Source organism: Orcinus orca, chromosome 7 (genome assembly GCF_937001465.1).
Source record: "Orcinus orca chromosome 7, mOrcOrc1.1, whole genome shotgun sequence".
In the NCBI taxonomy this organism is placed as follows: Eukaryota; Metazoa; Chordata; class Mammalia; order Artiodactyla; family Delphinidae; genus Orcinus; species Orcinus orca.
This window is the reverse complement of record NC_064565.1, coordinates 59,592,891-59,611,305: the sequence shown is the minus strand read 5'-3', so window position 1 is coordinate 59,611,305 and position 18,415 is coordinate 59,592,891. Positions and strand designations below refer to the sequence as shown.

General features: G+C 39.5%; 1 protein-coding gene across 6 annotated transcripts in view; it reads left to right on the top strand.

The window, feature by feature from the left end:
* METTL8 (methyltransferase 8, methylcytidine) overlaps nucleotides 1-17,932 on the top strand; it is a 139,601-nt gene extending 121,669 nt beyond the window's left edge. For 2 of the 6 annotated variants that reach the window (XM_049712277.1, XM_049712274.1), the window contains one exon: nucleotides 16,594-16,768. In XM_049712277.1, the coding sequence (XP_049568234.1) occupies nucleotides 16,594-16,631 (38 nt within the window). In that variant the 3' untranslated portion in view covers nucleotides 16,632-16,768. Of the gene's footprint in view, nucleotides 1-10,072; nucleotides 11,417-16,593; nucleotides 16,810-16,896 lie in introns of those variants that run through there. The other 4 variants (XR_007478401.1, XR_007478402.1, XM_049712276.1 and 1 more) reach the window with 4 other exon arrangements.
* Nucleotides 17,933-18,415: the final 483 nt, after the last annotated feature.

The window sequence follows — 18,415 nt, the reverse complement described above, 5'->3', positions numbered from 1 at the left end:
TCACTAGCTATGCAGACTTGTAAATACTACTGCTTGTCAAGTTGCCTGCTGATAAAACTGAGGCAAAGCAGAGTACCAAGTTCAGATCCCTTACCTTGTTTCCCAGAGTAACCAAAGGTAGAGGACACATCAAAGATCAGGATAATAAGAGCAATATCAGTTGTCAAAACAAAGAGTCAGGTGCAAGCACTTTAGATATGAGCCAAGGATACCAGGAGGAGGTAAGGAAATGGACTGTAAAGCTGAATGGTGATTGGCTTCTTTATGGTGGCTACAGGCAGTACCGGGTCCCCAGAGTCCTGCGATAGGATTCTCTGTGTGTCAAGTCTTCCAGGCTGTAAAATGGGAGCGTTGATTGCTACTTTTTCTGCCACTTAGGCTGGAGATAAGTGGGAATAAAAACTTCAAAAAGAACCAGACCTTAGTTGTTTTTTCTGAAACAAAAAAATTAAATGTAAAATTTATTTAAGTTGGGGCAAAATGAAAAATTGGTGAGCTTGGGTAAGGGCATATGGGAGTTCTTTGTGTTATTCTTGCAACTTTTCTTTGTAAGTTTGAAATTATATCGGGATAAAAAGTTACCAAGGAGAGGAAAAACTTATTTTAAGGAGAATAAGACAGAAACCAGTAGAGGACACACAGGACCTTGCCCACCTAAATGTCCCTTATCTACTCCTCTTCCTAGAAAACACCCTACTCCTCTAAGCCTTAGAATTGCCATAATTTAAGTTCATCCCCATTGTGGGGGAGAGGGATATTTACTTCACTTTGGAAACAGTTTATATGAGAAATTTACCCACAGCTCCTTTAGAATAGATTTTGTATGCATAGATGTACTGCTCCTAGGGCAAAACATCCAAATCATCTTATTATAGAGGTCTTTTGACATTGTCCTTGAGGCTGCATCACAGCATCAGTGTATTAATAGCAATAACTCTAATTTGACATTAGAAATTCAAGCAACCACACTTTTGGATTTGTCAGCTCATCAGAAGTCCTCTGATTTTTAGCTAAATTAAGTCATTGTTTTGAAAGAAAATATTTTTTATATATATATCTGATAAAGGGCTTATATTCAGAATAAAGAACTCTTAAGCCTCAGTAATAAGAAGATAACCTAACTTTTTTCAGTCTAACGCGCTCCCAACTGAGCTATTTCTATAGCCTATAACCTGATTTTTAAAAATAGGCAAGAGGGCTTCCCTGGGGGCACAGTGGTTGAGAATCTGCCTGCCAATGCAGGGGACATGGGTTCGAGCCCTGGTCTGGGAAGATCCCACATGCCATGGAGCAACTAGGCCCGTGAGCCACAACTACTGAGCCTGCACGTCTGGAGCCTGTGCTCTGCAACAAGAGAGGCCGCAATAGTGAGAGGCCTGCGCACCATGATGAAGGGTGGCCCCACTTGCCGCAACTAGAGAAAGCCCTCGCACAGAAACGAAGACCCAACACAGCCAAAAATAAATAAATAAATAAAAAGCTGAGCTGACGTCCTTCTTCACTTAAAAAAAAAAAAAAAATAGACAAGAGATTTGAATAGACATCTCACCAAAGAAGAGTATAGTAAATAAGTGCAGGAAAAAGTGTTCAATACCATTAGTCATTAGGGAAATGCAAATTAAAATGACAATGAAATACCACCACACCAGCACTACAATGGCTAAAATAAAAACGACAGACAATACCAAGTGCTGATATGGATGTGGAACAACCACAATGTTTGTACACTGCTGGTGGGAATGCAAAATGGTACATCTACTTTGGAAAACTCGCCATCCTTTATGAAATTAAACATACACTTACCATCAGACCCAGCAATCCCACTCCTAGATATTCACCCAAGAGAAATGAAAACATATTTCACCCAAAGACTTGTACTTGAATATTCCTAACAACTTTATTCATAATCAAAAACTGGAAACACCCAAATGTTCATCAACTCGTGAATGGGTTGACAATGTGTGCTGTATCTAAATGATGGAATACTACTCAGCAATAAAAAGCAACGTACTACTGATAAACACAACAACATGGATGAGTCCCAAAAGCATTATGCTAAGCAAAAGAAGGCAGGCATGAAAGACCACACACACATTGTGTGATTCCATTTATGTAATATTCTAGAAAAGTCAAAACTAGAGTCACTGAAAGCAGATCACTGGTTGCCAAAGATAGGAAAAGAATTACAAAGAGACAAGAGGTAACTCTTTGGGTTGATGGAAATGTTCTATGCCATAATTGTGAGGGCAGTTAAACAAATATATGCACTTAGGAGAATTTATTGATTGTACACTTAAATTTTGTGAATTTTATTGCTGTCAATTACACCTCAGTAATATCATTTTTTTTAACTTTAAAATTAAGTCATTCTTTTTTATTGCCTCAATATGTTTCTCCCAGTGGAGAAAAATCTGGTGTTAGAACCACAGTAACTGCTATTGGAAATTAATAATAAATAGCATCAATTGATAAATGTTTAACATGGGACACTTAGAATGATCTAAACTGCCAACTTCACTTTTTTCAGCATAAATTAAAAATAAGAGGGGTTCCCTGGTGGCGCAGTGGTTGAGATTCCGCCTGCCGATGCAGGGAACACGGGTTCTTGCCCCGGTCCGGGAAGATACCGCGTGCCGCGGTGCGGCTGGGCCCGTGAGACATGGCCGCTGAGCCTGCGCGTCTGGAGCCTGTGCTCCGCAACGGGAGAGGCCACAACAGTGAGAGGCCCGTGTACCGCAAAAATAAAAAAATAAGAGAGGGGGTGGTTGACATAATGGATTTTGCTTCGAGAGAAGGCTGCTTTGGTGTTTCATTTGATCTGAAATGGAAAGGTAACAAATATGGGGATCATTTTAGTTCAGATGTATCAAATCTCCTTATTATTCTAGAGCAAATATTAGTGGGTTGAAAGAATCTCAAGCTGTAGACATTTCTCAGGTCTATTTTTAAACTCAAACTGGCTCTTTCCCAGAAAGAAGAGGAACAAAAATTTACTGGCAGTAAAGCCTTTACCTTTTTTTCATTGAATTTTCTGAGGAGATTAAAAAAAAAAAGCCTCTGAAAAATCAGAACAGATGGGACATTATGAAAAGCATTGCAGAACAGAATACTTTTCCGAGTACTTAGAAGAAAATAAAGTTCTCAAAGAGACCTTGTCTTTTTAAAACATCAGTTGACTAGAGACAAAGTATCCGATGTAGTAAATATTTGCTTTTCTTTGAAGGAACTGAAAACAATAAAAGACCAGTCACATTAAATTGTTCTCAAGGTTGGTCTATAAGGCACCAGTCCAAAGGATTTCCATCTGAAAAGAGTTTGTAGAATCCTCCTTAGCAATAAGATAGTCGAGGGGTTTGGGTAAAGCTTGAGAGAATTAATTAAAATGTTGCTCATTAGCATTCACTCTTTCTTTTTCCTAACCAGAAAACTATCCTTTAGATATCAGTATAGTTAAATTTTAAACAGTGCAAACTCTCCACTGGGAAATGGGTAGCTGAGAAAATCCCAGATTTGTACTCACTAAAGTTTCACAGTCTCTCAGTGAGGTCTCTACAATCTCATCTCGTGGACAGATGAATTGGTATTAGAGTAAATTACCTGGCTCTTTGCAACAGGGAAAGGACGTGAGGTGGCCTCTACAGGGTTGAGGGAGAGTGTGGAGGGCTCCACGTGTTAACTCTGGTTTCCAGTTCGCCATGACTCTTTCATCACACAGACTTGCTACCAAACCATTGGGGATGAGACTGTGTAAGGGAACACATTACAGCAGCTAGTGAAATAGACCAAAAAACTGTCAGTCCCAGGAAAAGTACTGGAGAAAAGCATCACAAATGCAGCAGTGAATCTTTGCCAAACCAATACAGTTGGTTTGTTGGTTTTTTTTTTAAAAAAAACATCACACTTGACAAATCCTTCCTGAGTTTCAAAGGGAAGAGACAAATAAGCTTCCATTTTGTTATCAATAAAGGTAGCAGGTATCAAGGGCTTAAATATCATCTTAAGAATAAAATATAGAGAGAATATGGCAAGTTATCGTAAGAAAAAAATAAAGAAAAATAAGTGCAGTAAAAACAATAAAAGCAAAATCTTCCTGAAAGGGAAGCTGGGAGTACATTTTCTTGGCTGAAGCTCTAGTGTGAGTAAAAGGGAAAAAAATAACATCTTGAAAAGGCCAAATGAAATGGTAAACCAACCTTCAGTACTAATGACATTGTCAAGAGGCCTTTAGATGGGTGATTTGGAGTGCTGGTCTTTTGACACCTGAGGCTGTTTACCAAGCTTAAAGAAATTGGCAAAAGTTTCAAAAATGCTTTCAAAATCTCTTCATTGTAATTCTTTTTAGTTCAAGAAAATCAAATAGATGCCTGTAGCTCTTAGGTGAGTGGGGACTAAAAAGCATAAATGTAGTGTTGTAACAAATCCAGAGTGTTTGGAAACCATTGTGTCTGTGTCTTTGAATGTTTGGAATTGTACAGTATTTACAGAGATGATCTAAAAGTTGATGGTCAGGGCTAGCTGCAGATGGTTGCCTGGATAAAAATGGGGATCCTAGGAGACCCAACACAGACCTCTCTCAGCTCCAGAAACAAGTGTAGTTTAATGAGGTCACCTCCTATAAGAGATATAGGTGATATATTGCTTTGATCATTTGACAAGCATGACTTCAGGGACAGAGCGTGATCCAAGAAGCCAGGTCCATTCCAGGACCTGGATCTAATGTCTGGAATCTCAAGAAGTCTGGACCTGGGCTCTCATGTGGGAGGACTTCTTAAGGGAATTATTTTTTCTTCCTGGCTAAAGAGGCACTGATGAAGAAATATCTCTTCTTTTGCTGCCATTGGATGAATACATCTAGCTAGCTAGCTAGCTATCACGTATCAAATTCCTGACCTATTAAGATTTGAAGTGAGCCATAGAAAAGAATGAAATAATGCCATTTGCAGCAACATGATGGACCTAGAGATTATCATACTAAGTAAAGTAAGTCAGACAAAGACAAATATGATATCACTTATATGTGGAATCTAAAAAAAAATGATACAAATGAACTTATTTACAAAACAGAAATAGACCCACAGACATTGAAAACAAACTTATGCTTACCAAACAGGAAGTTTTATACATATATAAAACTGAATCACTTTGCTGTACACCTGAAACTAACAACATTGTAAATCAACTATACTTCAATTAAAAAAAAGATTTGAAGTGGTTTGTCACATAGCTATAGGAACTGGAACACTGGGAGACTGGAGAAATTAAGAGACGCCAATGAAAATTGAGGACATTCCAGTAAAACAATCAAGTAGAGATCCCAGGTAGTTGGTTGGGTGTATGAACGCAAGCAGGCAACTGGGCTGGAGATATGCCATTGGCGAACAGCATGTGGATCCTATTGAATTTCATGGGACCAGGTGAACTCACCTGGGGCAGGAGGTTGGGTAGAGAAGAGGAGCTAGTTCAAGACCTCACTCTGAGGAGATCCAGTGTTTAGAGGTAGGAACGAGGAGGAAGAGCCAGAAAGGGGAACTGAGACAGAGTGCCCAGAGAGGCCATGAAGAAACTGAGAATGGTTTGTCACAAAAGCTGAGAGAGAAAATTATTCCCAGAACAACGGTAGTGATCAACTTTGTAGAAAACTATCCAGAGAAAAAAAAAAAGATAAGAGAAAAATGGTCGTTGGATTCAGCAGCAGAGAGATCACCTGTGACCTTGAAAAAGAGCAATTTCAGTGGGAGTGGTTGGGACAGAAACATAATGGGGGTTTTGATCTCTGAGAGATGGGAAAACAGTATGTTATTTCAGAAAAAGGTGGATCAGCCATGCCGTATGCAGCTAGCTTAAGTGCTACTGAAACAGCACAGTTTACCTGCTTTGAGGAACAGCATAAATTTTTGGCATCAGAACTGGGTGGAAAGAGCTATGTGCAAACTAAACGCACTGAACTTCAGTTTCTTCATCTGTAAAATAAGGATGACACTACTTCTTCATAGGGTTGTTATAAGCACAAATGAGATAACATTTTAGTACGGTGCTAGGCATATAGAAGTCTGCTCGATGCTCGTTCATTGAAAACACACTTATTGAGTGCCTACTGTGTGCCAGGCCCTGTGCTGGGTGCCTAGGATCCAAGGATGGGAAGTTTCAGTCTGTGATCTCCAGAAAGTTACAGCCTAGTGAGGAGATAAGCCTACAAACAGTTGCATTAGTGTAAGATCATTGCATCAGTGGGACTGTGACAAAGGAGAAGAAAACCTGAAGTGTGTCTGAGGGAGTGAAAGAAAGCTTTGTAGGAGGACCAGCATTTCATCTGTGACTTGAAGGCACGGGGTGGGTTTGCCAGATGCACAAGCTGCGGAGGGTATTCCAAGCAGAGAGAACATCATGTGGAAAGCCTCAGGAATGGGACTGAGCACAGGATGTTCTGGAACTGTAGGTAGCTGAGTGTTCCTGGAGTATAAACTGTACAGAACAGGTAGAGGTAATTGAAGGAAGGTGCTACTATGAGGCCAGGCCGGTGAGAAGGAAGAGGAGGATGAAGAGCCTCATTTGTCATGCAGGGAAGTTGAGACTTTGTCCCGAAGGGATAAGGAACCATGGAAGTGCTTGGCATAGGCAGTGACAAAACCATTCTTAGGCATGGAAGATGGACTGAGAGTTTCCTTAGCTTTGTAAAATGCCCTGACCTTTACTCTTAAAAAATGGTACCTCTGACCAGCGCTCAGCAGGACAAGTGCTAGCATTTGTTTTTCTAACTGTGACACTGGACTATTCTCATTCTTTTGTAGGGAGGAACTCATGGGCCAATAGAACAGAATAGGGAACCCAGAAAGAGACTATGCCAGGGGAAAGTCTGAATTAGCTTTCTATTCTTTCTGTGGAGGATGATGTCAATGTCATGTGAAGATCAAAGAGCACATAGCAAAAAAAAGTCAGGAAAAGTATTAAAGAGATATAATAAATTTAATAGTGATATGATGAGATATTTGTGATTTTGTGATATTTGTGGTATTTGCAGTTTTATCAATTTGTGATTTGATGTTTTCTTTCTCATTCTAAATTCATTTCTGTACATACTTTTATATCAATGATTTTGCATTCTTTTTCTTAAAGAAGGTTTTAAAATTTGAATACGCTTTAGAACTCCACAGAATCTGGATAAACCATTGAGTACTGCATTATCTTTATTGTTCCCGTAAACCTGCCTGCAACTTTGAAAATATTTTATTCAACTCTCCTCAGTTTCCCAGTTTGAGCCTGCCATCTGTTTCTAGGACCATGACTGATACAGTAGTGTTCATGTTAGTCATAATCTTTGTCCTTCACTTATACATTATAATCTTTTGTATATATGGAGAAATTCACAATCTAAAAAAGAATACATGAGATATCTATATCTATCTACTTATCAATCCATCTATTCTCTGTATGTGTCTGAATATATATAATGTATACATATATGTCAATGCCATATATAGATTAAGTAATTATTAACAGCGCTCCTTGGAGGAGAACAAGGGGCAGAGGTTAGATGAGGAATTACTTTCATTGTATTCCCCTTTTTTATTGTTGAATGTTTTTCATGTTTATGTATTTATTTTTCAAATTAAATTTTGGTTTCATTTCTGTTCAAACTAATTCACTAGGCACTTTTTGAGGGAGGACAAAGCATAGAGTTGGGTTTCACTCAAGTTTAGTCAATATGGTTTATCTTAATGTTCTCTGTCCACACAAAATTTTCCTATACTCAGAAGGTTTCTGGGACTGGTGACGGGTCCCTAAAGAATAGAGTAGCCTAACATTGTCCAACAAGTAATGGGGATAAAAGTAACGCTTTTCATTTTATTCAGATCTTACCTTTATTAGAAAATATTCTCTGAGGTCTTATGAGGAGAGATTACATTACTAGAGGACAATTTTTATTTTTATGCACTTTTGAGGCTCTCCCTAGAGTTTCATAGTAGTTTTCAGGCATAATGTGAAATGCCCACACTATTTTTCACACATCTCCCCAGCCATACAGCTGACCCCCAGTTTCACACTCTCTTGAAGCAGGAACACATATCCTGGGAACCCGGATATGCAAAATACATTCCGGCCCCATCCAGCTGATTGAGGCCAAAGCCGCATTCCTTGGCAGGGAAACTTGCCCAGAGTAGGCAAGTGTTGACCTTAAAACTAAAATAGCCAGTTATTTTACCAGCAGAATGGGTTCATTCAGGAATAGCAGAAAACTGCACTTCAGGTAAGCACGTTGTAGCAAAAACTATGGGCAAGTATGGAGAAACAACGGAGAGGAACATTCTTTTATAGGAGAAAGGGGAAGTTGGGCTGTTATAAAGAAAGAGTCCATTGGAGGAAACTGGGAGTTCAAAGTGTAGTGACTTTTCATTGGCTGAGTTGTGATGATGGTCTCTCATTGGCTGAGCCGATGCCAGACGAGGAAAAAAATCTTACTTCCTCCTGCTGGGGTAGTAAAGGAGTAACCTTTTTCCTGTTGGAGATGCAAGGTAGTCTAGTCCTATTTGGGGTCTGCAGATATCACGGAGTTGTAGAGTGTGGGAGCTCCCACTTCTGGCCTTCCTGACTCCAATTTTTTTTTTTTAATAAATTATGAGGGTTTTAAAATATTTATTTATTTTTGGCTGCGTTGGGTCTGCATTGCTGTGTGCGGGCTTTCTCTAGTTGTGGCGAACGGGGTCTACTCTTCATTGCAGTGTGCAGGCTTCTCATTGCGGTGGCTTCTCTTGTGGAACACGGGCTCTAGGCATGCGGGCTTCAGTAGTTGTGGCACGCAAGCTCAGTAGTTGTGGCTTGTGGGCTCTAGAGCACAGGCTCAGTAGTTGCGGTGCACAGGCTTAGTTGCTCTGCAGCATGTGGGATCTTCCTGGATCAGGGATCAAACCCGTGTGCCCTGCATTGGCAGGCGGATTCTTAACCACTGCGCCACCAGGGAAGTCCCCTGACTCCAATTTGAATGAAGTTTCCTTTTTTTCATTTTCACATGAGTAACTCCCCTGTGAGGATTCCCCTCACACACTCTGGGTATGCAGAAGACTGGAAAGATGGCTAGAATCATTGTAAAAGAAAGGAAGTTTGTTGGGTGGAAGCCCTTTGGATGCCCATGCATCACATTGCAGAGCAGCCTGCCTCTTGGCCTGCTGGGATAGAAGCCCTGGAGCCAGGGAGGCGGCTGAGGTCTGGGAAGTTCTGCTAGGGAAGGGAGGAAAAGGGGCACCTCTTGCTATGCAAACATATCCCCACAAACCCAGAAAAGAAAGAATGGAGAAATATGGACTTCAAAGTTGAGTTTGTTTGCTTTTTATTTTGGTCCTTACTTGTCTTTTGCCAGCAAGTTATCCGCTCCAATCACTGAATGCCTTGGGAAAGCTACCAATTTCTGGAATATATCTGACAGTACTTTACTTTGGATGTTTCTTCCCTACATAAATGATTTCATCAAGGCCAGAGAAGTATGCAGCCATGTGACTTCACCCCCACCAACCAAATACTTTCCATCCTCCTCATGCCTCAAATTCTTTTAATAAAACAAAGCCTTATATTCCACAATTAGAGATAAGGCATACTACCCTAGGAGATGGAGCATGTTGGCTTAAATACACGGGAAGGTTGTTAAGGGATCCCCTCAGGAAAATCCCCTCCATGGGGCCTGAAGATCCTCTGACACCTCATTGTAAAAAATTTTTCTTGCTATGGGAAGCAGATGGAATTAACAGGCTGCGACTTTAGTCTGTTCTTCTTAAGCAAGGCACATATGAATCTCTTTGTCCTTTTTCAGAAGATAGGCTTTATTTATTTATTCATTTTTAATTTGGCCAGCCGGGTCTTAGTTTCAGCACGCGGGATCTTCAGTGCGGCATGCGGGATCTAGTTCCCTGAGCAGGGATCAAACCAGGCCCCCTGCATTGGGAGCACAGGGTCACAGAGTCTTAACCACTGGACCACCAGCCTCAGAAGATAGGCTTTATATCTGCGTCAAAGGACAAGAACATCTGCAAATACCCTACTTTGTTTAGGAATCATGCTCACTCTTTATGTTTCTGTAAAATAGAACAAAGAAACCTACCCATCAGTGACTCAAATGAGATAAAAGAATTGTGATTGGAAGACCCCAAAGACCTTTGATTTCTGCCTTGAAGAAAGAAATACAGAAGCTCAACACTGTGGCTCCCTCCCCTTCCTATCACCTTGGTTGGCTTGCAAAGACTTGGCTGTAAGAGAACACCCCAAACCCCACGAAAGAACTACCAGTTTCTGGGCCTGAACCATTACAGTGGCTGAAGAAACACAGTATGCGTAATGCCCAATCTTGATTTTTTTTTAATAACTGACTTTTTTTTGAGGTATATAACATATAACAAGTAACATATGGTTGAAATGTACAGTTTGATAAGTTTTGATGTATGTATCCACCCATGAAATCATCACCACCATCAAGATAGTGAAAATGTCCATCACTCCTGAAAATTTCCTTGTGCCCTTTATGATCCCTTCCTCTGTACCTCTCCATCTCCTCATCCACCAGGAAACTACTAACCTGTTTTCTGTCACTATACATTAGTTTGAATTTTCTAGAATGTTATATTAATAAACACATACTCTTTTTTGTCTGGCTTCTTTTGCTCAATGTAATGATTTGGAGATTCATCCATGCTGTTGAATGTGTCAATAGTTTATTCCTTTTTATTGCTGGGTAGTATTCCATTGGGTGCATATACCAGTATTTGCTACCCATTCACCCATAGATGGCCGTCTGAGTTGTTTCCAATTTGGGGCTATTATAAATGAAGCTGCTGTGAACGTTCAAGTACAAGACTGTGTAGATGTATGCTTTCTTTTCTCTTGGGTAAATACCTAAGAATGAATGTCTGGATCATATGGTAGGTGTATGTTTAACTGTCTAAGAAACTGACAAACTGTTTTCAAAAGTGGTTGTGCTATTTTATATTCCCACAGCAGTATATATGGGTTCAAATTCCTCTGCCTTCTTGCCAACACATGATATGGTCAGTTATTTTAATTTTAGCCCTCAGTAGGTATATAGTTGTACTACATTGTAGGGTTTTTTTTGTTCGTTTTTTACATTGTAGTTTTAATTTGCATTTCCTAATGACTAGTGATGCTGAGCATCTTTTCATATGCTTCATATGTGTACTTGCCATCCATGTCTGTTTAATTCTCTTGCCTATTTGTTTTTAATTGTGTGGCTTGTTTCCTTATTATTGAGTTTTGAGTTTTTTTATATATTCTGGATGCAAGTCCTTTATCAGATATAAGCTTTGCAAATCCCATTTGCAGGTAAGGATAATCAACTAGCTTTTGGTCTCATCAATTTCTTCTATTGATTTTGTTTTCTATTTCGTTGATTTGCGCTCTGATTTTCTTTTTTTTTTTTCTGCCTACTTTGAGTTTCATTGCTCTTCCTTTCCTAGTTTCTTAAGGTGGAAAATATAGTCATTAATTTGGGTCCTTTCTTTTCTTTTATATAGGCATTTAGAGCCATAAATGATCTTCTAAGTACTTCTTTAGCAGCATTGTACAAATTTTGATGTGTTGTATTTTTTTTAATGAATTTATTTATTCATTATTTTTATTTTTGGCTGCGTTGGGTCTTCGTTGCTGCGCGTGGACTTTCTCTAGTTGCGGCAAGTGGGGGCTACTCTTCATTGTGGTGCACAGGCTTCTCATTGCGGTGCTTCTCTCGTTGCGGAGCATGGGCTCTAGGTGCATGGGCTTCAGTAGTTGTGGCACAGGGGCTCAGTAGTTGTGGCTCGTGGGTTCTAGAGCGCAAGCTCAGCAGTTGTGGCACACAGGCTTAGTTGCTCTGCGGCATGTGGGATCTTCCCGGACCAGGGCTTGGACCCATGTCCCCTTCATTGGCAGGCGGATTCTTAACCACTGTGCCACCAGGGAAGTCCCTCAGCTTATATATTCTTGATTATCCTATTCTTTTCTGGTCTTCTTTTGGATTGAGTATTTTTTATGATTCCATTTTATCTCCTTTGTTGATTTATTAGCTATAACTTTTCATTTTGTTATTTTAGTGGCTGTTTTAAGGTTGTTACTATATGTTTAATTTATTACATTATTTAGTATAATGTTCACATGATATTATACCACTTTACATATACTATATGAATTTTATAATGGTATACTTCTATGTCTCCCTCTCAACACTTATGCTATTGTTTTCCTGTGTTTTACTTATGCATATGTTATAATCCCCACAATGTATTGTTATTATTCTTGTTTAAACCATCAATTATCTTTTAAAAGATATTCAAATTATAAGAAAAATAAATTTAACATATTTGGTTATGTAGTTACCATCTTTGTTGCTCTCTACTCTGTGTGTATCCATAAAGGTATATCACCCTTTATTGTGCTTCACTTTATTGTGCTTTGCAGATATTTCAAGTTTTTTTACAAATTGAAGGTTTGTGGCTACCCTGCATCTAGCAAGTCTAGCAGCACTATTTTTCCAAAAACATTTGCTCACTTCATGTGTTTGTGTCACATTTTGGTAAATCTCACAGTATTTCACACCTTTCCTTTTTTTTTTTTTTTTGCCGTATGCGGGCCTCTCACTCTTGTGGCCTCTCCCGTTGCGGAGCACAGGCTCCGGACGCGCAGGCTCAGCGGCCATGGCTCACGGGCCCAGCTGCTCCGTGGCATGTGGGATCTTCCCGGACCAGGGCAGGAACCCATGTCTCCTGCATCGGCAGGCGGACTCTCAACCACTGCGCCACCAGGGGAGCCCCACACCTTTTCTTTATTATTATATTTATTACAGTGATCTGTGATTAGTGATCTTTGATGTTACTACTACAACTCACTGAAGTCTCAGATGACGGTTATTATTTTTTAGCTTTATTGACTTTATTGTATTCATTAATTAAGGCATGTACATTGTTTTTAGACATAATGCTATCACACACTTAATAGACTACATTATATTGTAAACATAACTTTTATATGCACTGGGAAGTCAAAAAATTTGTGTGATTCACTTTATTGTGATATTCACTTTATTGCAGTGCTCTGGAACCAGACCCACAATATCTCTGAGATATGCCTGGTGTTAGGCATTTTTATCTGGTGTTATTTTCCTTCTGCCTGAAAGATTTCCTTTAACATTTCTTATAGTGCAGGTCTGTTAGTTATGAATTCTTTCAGCTTTTGTATGTCTGACATAGCCCTTGTTCTAACCTCTTTGAAAGATATTTCGCTGGGTATAAATTTCTAGGTGATGCTTTGTTTTCTTTCATTTATTTAAAGATGTTGCTCCGCTGTATTATCCTTGCATTGTTTCCTATGAAGAATTTTCTGTCATTCCTATCTTTGATTTTCTGTACGTAATGTGTCTTTTTTCTGTGGCTACTTTTAAGAATTTCTCTTCATCATTGATTTTGAGCAATTTGGTTCTGATGTGCTTTAGTGTAGTTTTCTTCATGTTTCTTATGCTTGGAATTCATTGAGCTTCTTGGATCTGTGAGTTTATAGTTTTCATCAAAACTGGAATATTTTCAGCTATCATTTCTTCAAATAGTTTTTCTGTTCCTACCCCAGCTTGGAGATACAGTTACATGTAATTTAGGCTGCTTGAAGTTGTCCTACAGCTCACTGATGGCCTTTCCCTTTTTTTTAAATCTTTTTTTCTCTCTGTTTTATTTTTGGATAATTTCTATTGCTATGTATTCAAGTTTATTAATCTTTTCTTCTGCCATTGACTTCATCAGTGAAATTTTCATCTCAGATGTTAGTTTTTATCTTTAGAAATTTGATTTTTCTCTGTTTCTGATAATTTTTTTGAATATCTAGAATACAATAATAACAACTGTTTTAATGTCCTTGCCACTAATTCCTGTATCTGTGTCAGTTTCCTATCAGTTTCAGTTGGTTAATTTTTCTCCTCATTTCCTGCTTCTTTGCATACCTGATAAGTTTTTGCTGTATGCAAATATTGTGAATTTTACTCTGTTGGGAGATGGATATTTTTGTTTGCTTATAAACATTCTTGGGTTTTGTTCTGGGGTGTAATTAAATTATTTGGAAGCAGATTGAACATTTTGCATCTTGTTTTTGAGATTTGTCAGGTGAGACCAATTCCCCACTAAGGTCTTACTTAGTACTTTCCTAAGTGCCTTGTGAATTTTGAGGTTTATCAGATTAGCTGGTGGGAATAGTCAGTATTTCTTGTCCTGTGTTACTAATGAACACTGTTCTTTCAAGCCCTAAGATTGCTTTTTCTCCAGCCTGGGTGTTTCCTTGTTCACATGGGTTGGTGTGTACTCTACTGAACGCTCAAGTGGGAATCTCTGCAGATTTCCAAAGTTCTCTCTCTGTGGAACAATTTCCTCCCTCGAACTCCAGGCTTCTTGATCACCCAGGACTCTCAGCTTGTTCTTCTCAACTCAAAGAGTCTGCCACACTCCTTCTGGGTTCCTCCTCCCTGCACTATTATCTAGAATCTCTCTCAAGGTCAATCATAGGGCTCATCTTGTATCTTTCAATGCCTGATGTCCAGTGCTTAGAAAACCATTGTTTTATATATTTTGGGTTGTTTTTTTTTTTCAGGTTTGGGGTGGGGGTGTTGGTGGGAAGGGGAAAATCTGGTTGTTCTGGAATGGAAGCCAAATCTGGTCCCTGTTACCCCATCTTGGCTAAAAGTGGAGGTTCTCCTCACATGGTATTTTAAAAAGAATAAGAGGAATGTGAAACCCTTTGAGTTTTTTCTTTCTAGTTCTCCCAGAGTTCCCATGTTGCTGTAATAAGAAAGAATTAAAGTAAATTCTGACCCAGATAGAGGAGGCAGGTCCTAATTCCAAAGTGGGAAACACTGATAGCAGCTCATCTCTGGTACAGAGAATTTAATAAGGGAAGGAGGGAGAGACACAGCGTATCATGCCATTGCAGAGAGGTTCCTCATCACTGAGCCCCACTTTTTCCCAAAATGGGAATTTTGTTAGAAACAATCTCTGGATCCAGGAAGTCAAATATTGGGATGCCACATGGGGATATTTCCCATGGAGAAGAGGGGTTTATTCCAGAGGTAACAATTCTCAGGGGAAGTGGTGGAGGACAAACAATGTAGGAAGAAGTCATTTTAACATTGTGACTTGCTGTTAGATAGTACCTTTAGAGAATTTGCCACATCATGGGTTTCCCACCCACTTCCCTGAAGAAACTCATTGTCTCAGCATCCCTTGCAGCTGTAGGTAACACAGACTTATGATCTGGGATCCACCAATCAGCTTCACCCACACCAGACTTTGAATCAAAAGCTTGTGTGCAAGTAGCAGACACTGGCTGAATGCATTCTGGTAGGGTGCAAAGAGCAACACCCCAGTTTACAGAGGCAGCAATGCCAAGGCCTCTAGCAGTCCTGTCCAGTGCCTGGTGCTGGGAGTATTAGCAGCACCTTGGGGTGGTAGAATCTCCCTAAACCAATTTGCAGTGTGTTTTGTGAATTGCCCAGCTGTGTTGCCTCCAACACAGTTTGTAGCATGGTTTTCTGGCACTCTTGGGAGAGTCTGTGTGTGTCCTAATATCCTTTAGTACAGAGATTAGCAAACCTTTTCTGTAAAGGAATTGTTAGTTATACAGATTGAATTGTGCCCTCCCAAAATTCATATGTTGAAGTCCTAACCCACGATATGATGCTATTTGAATATAGGGCTTTGGGAAATAATTAGGCTTAGATGAGGTCATGCGAATAGGGCCCTTATGATGGGTGTAGTGTCCTATAAAAAGAGACACCAGAGAGCTTGCTGTCTGTCTGTCTCTCTCTCTCTCTCCTCCATGGGAGGACACAGCAGGAAGGCAGCCGTCTGCAGCCCAAGGAGAGAGCCAGTTCTCCCCAGAAATCAACAAATGCTGGCAGCTTGATCTTGGATTTCTAGTCTCCAGGACTGTGAGAAAATAAATTTCTCTTGTTTAAGATACTCAGTCTATGGTATTTTATTGTGGCAGCCTGAGCTAAGACATTAGTAAATATTTCAGGCTTTGTGGGTCACACAGTCTTTGTCACTATTCAATTCTGCCGCTGTAGCATGAAAGCAGCTATAAGACAATATGTAAACAAATGAGTGTGACTGGGCTCCAATGACATTTTATTTATGGATACTGAAGTTTGAATTTCATATAATTTTTATGGGTCAGGAAATATCATTCTTTTAAAAAAAATTTTATCCAATATTTTAAAATGTAACAATTTTCCTTGACTTTCGGGCCATACAAAAGTAAGTGGCAGGTCAATTTGCTGAGCTCTGCAAAAACATTCCTTTTGTGCTTAAAGGACCTACTGTTGGTGTCTGATTTGCAGCTAGGAGCCCGGACTAATACATTTAGCCTATGCCTGTTTCAGAGAAGTTTATTCTTAAGCCACTGAGATAGACAAACATCCACTCTGCTTTTCTTCAACTGCCAGAGAAGAATTTTCTACATAAACCTCCATGGGTCACCTGCTGCAATTTTTAGTAATCCGTAGACTCCTTGCACTATCTAATATATTCCCAGCATCTCTTCACGAGGAAGGATTTTAAATAGATTTTTGTTTCCCCTCTCCTACAGATCACCCTGGTCTGGAGAGCCCTTGCTCATCTGAGTGAGCTATTTGTTTTGTTGTCATCTGAACCACATGACTGTGGAGAGACACAGCTCAGCAGCCATAGCTGTAGCTCAGCCTCTCTATAGCTGACAGGAAAGATATGTGAAATAAGACACACAGAGATGGCAATAAAATCAAGGAGGCTGCAAGATGAGCCACTCCCCGGACTCATTTGTAAGGTAGGTTTAGGAAACTGTACCACACTCATCTGGAAGCTCAAACATACCGAAGTCATTGACATTTAGAGTCTGCCCCTTGTTTTCCAGGCTCTTCACTACAAGACTCAGACTCCGTTTGCGTTTTCAAATAGAGTACCTCGCCTAATAAAAATATGATGCTTAGCAACAGAAATGGATTACAACTATATTTAGCCGAACGAAAGCTGTATAAAAATATACTGGACAGTATGATTGACACAACTGGCAATTCCTCTTGTCCTTTACTGACAGTATCACCTGGTTTATATGCTGACGTGGAAGAGCCTCCTCAGTCTGAGGTGATTTGATTTGTCAGGGGAACAATAGGAAGGCAGAGGCTTAGAAGAGAAGGCTTCTCTTTCTGCCACCTCCTATGTTACAGGTTTGGAATTTATAGAATTCCTGCCTACCTTAGGTACTCTCTCTACCTTTGAATACTGGATCTTCAATTTTACTTTTGAAATTATAATAATTCAGTAATTGGAAAAGAAAGCAAGTGAGTGTTATTGGGGGACCTGGAAGAAGGTACCTAAGAATGAGAGAAAAAGTGGACTCTCCAAACTTCAACAGTGACAGGTTGTGTTGATTGTAGGATGCAGTGAGAATGGGACTTGACCTCTGTGGTTTTCCTCCCCAAAACCCATAACCCCAGTGTAAACATGAGAAAAACATTGGGCGAATCTCATTTGAGGAACGTTCTACAAAATGCCTGACCAGTCCTCCTCAGAAGGTCTTTAAAACTAGGAAAGACTGAGAAACTGTCAGAGCCAAGAAGAGCCTAAGGAGACATAACAACTAAATATAATGTGGTGTCCTGGATGGGATCCTGGAACAGAAAAAGGACATTAGAGGAAAACTGAGGAAAGCAGAATAAACTATGGACTTTGGTTTGTAACAATATATCAATTTTGATTTATTGATTGTAACAAATGTACTATACTAATGTAGGATGCTAACAATAGGGGAAATTGGGTGTGGGGTATATGGGAACTCTGTACTATCATCACAATAATTCTGTAAATCTAATACTGTTTTAAAATAAAAGCTTTATTAAAAAGAAAAAATTAGACTTTCCCTTTTGCTAGACTTATTCCCCAGCCTTCCACAGACGACCAGAGACAGCAGTTGCTCTCTACATTGAGCTCAATTTGCAGTTTATTATCTGCGGCTGGGTGATAGAAGAAATAAAGGATCAGCTACACATTTTTAAACTAATTTAGACAAAAACCGGAATTAAAGCAGTGCACAAAAAAATAACTTCCCAAAGCATTTTGTTTTTTGTCAGTGTGAATAGAACATAATCTGTGAGAAACTCCAAAATGGAATCCGACCGTTTGTTTTTAACACAACAGCTGAACTCTCAGTGGTTTCCTGCAATAACTACAATCGTTGCCTATAGACAGCACCTCTTCCAAATTAAGGAACGTTCCTTGAAGTTCTCATTAAACGCATACGACTGTTTGGGAGTTGATATCCTGGGAGCTCTGATTGTTCAAGTTACTCTTTACAGAGTTGAGTTTTATATAAAGCAGAAGCATTAGGAGGAAACTGAAATGTACTCTGCAAAGTAGATTTGTTTTAAGTATGT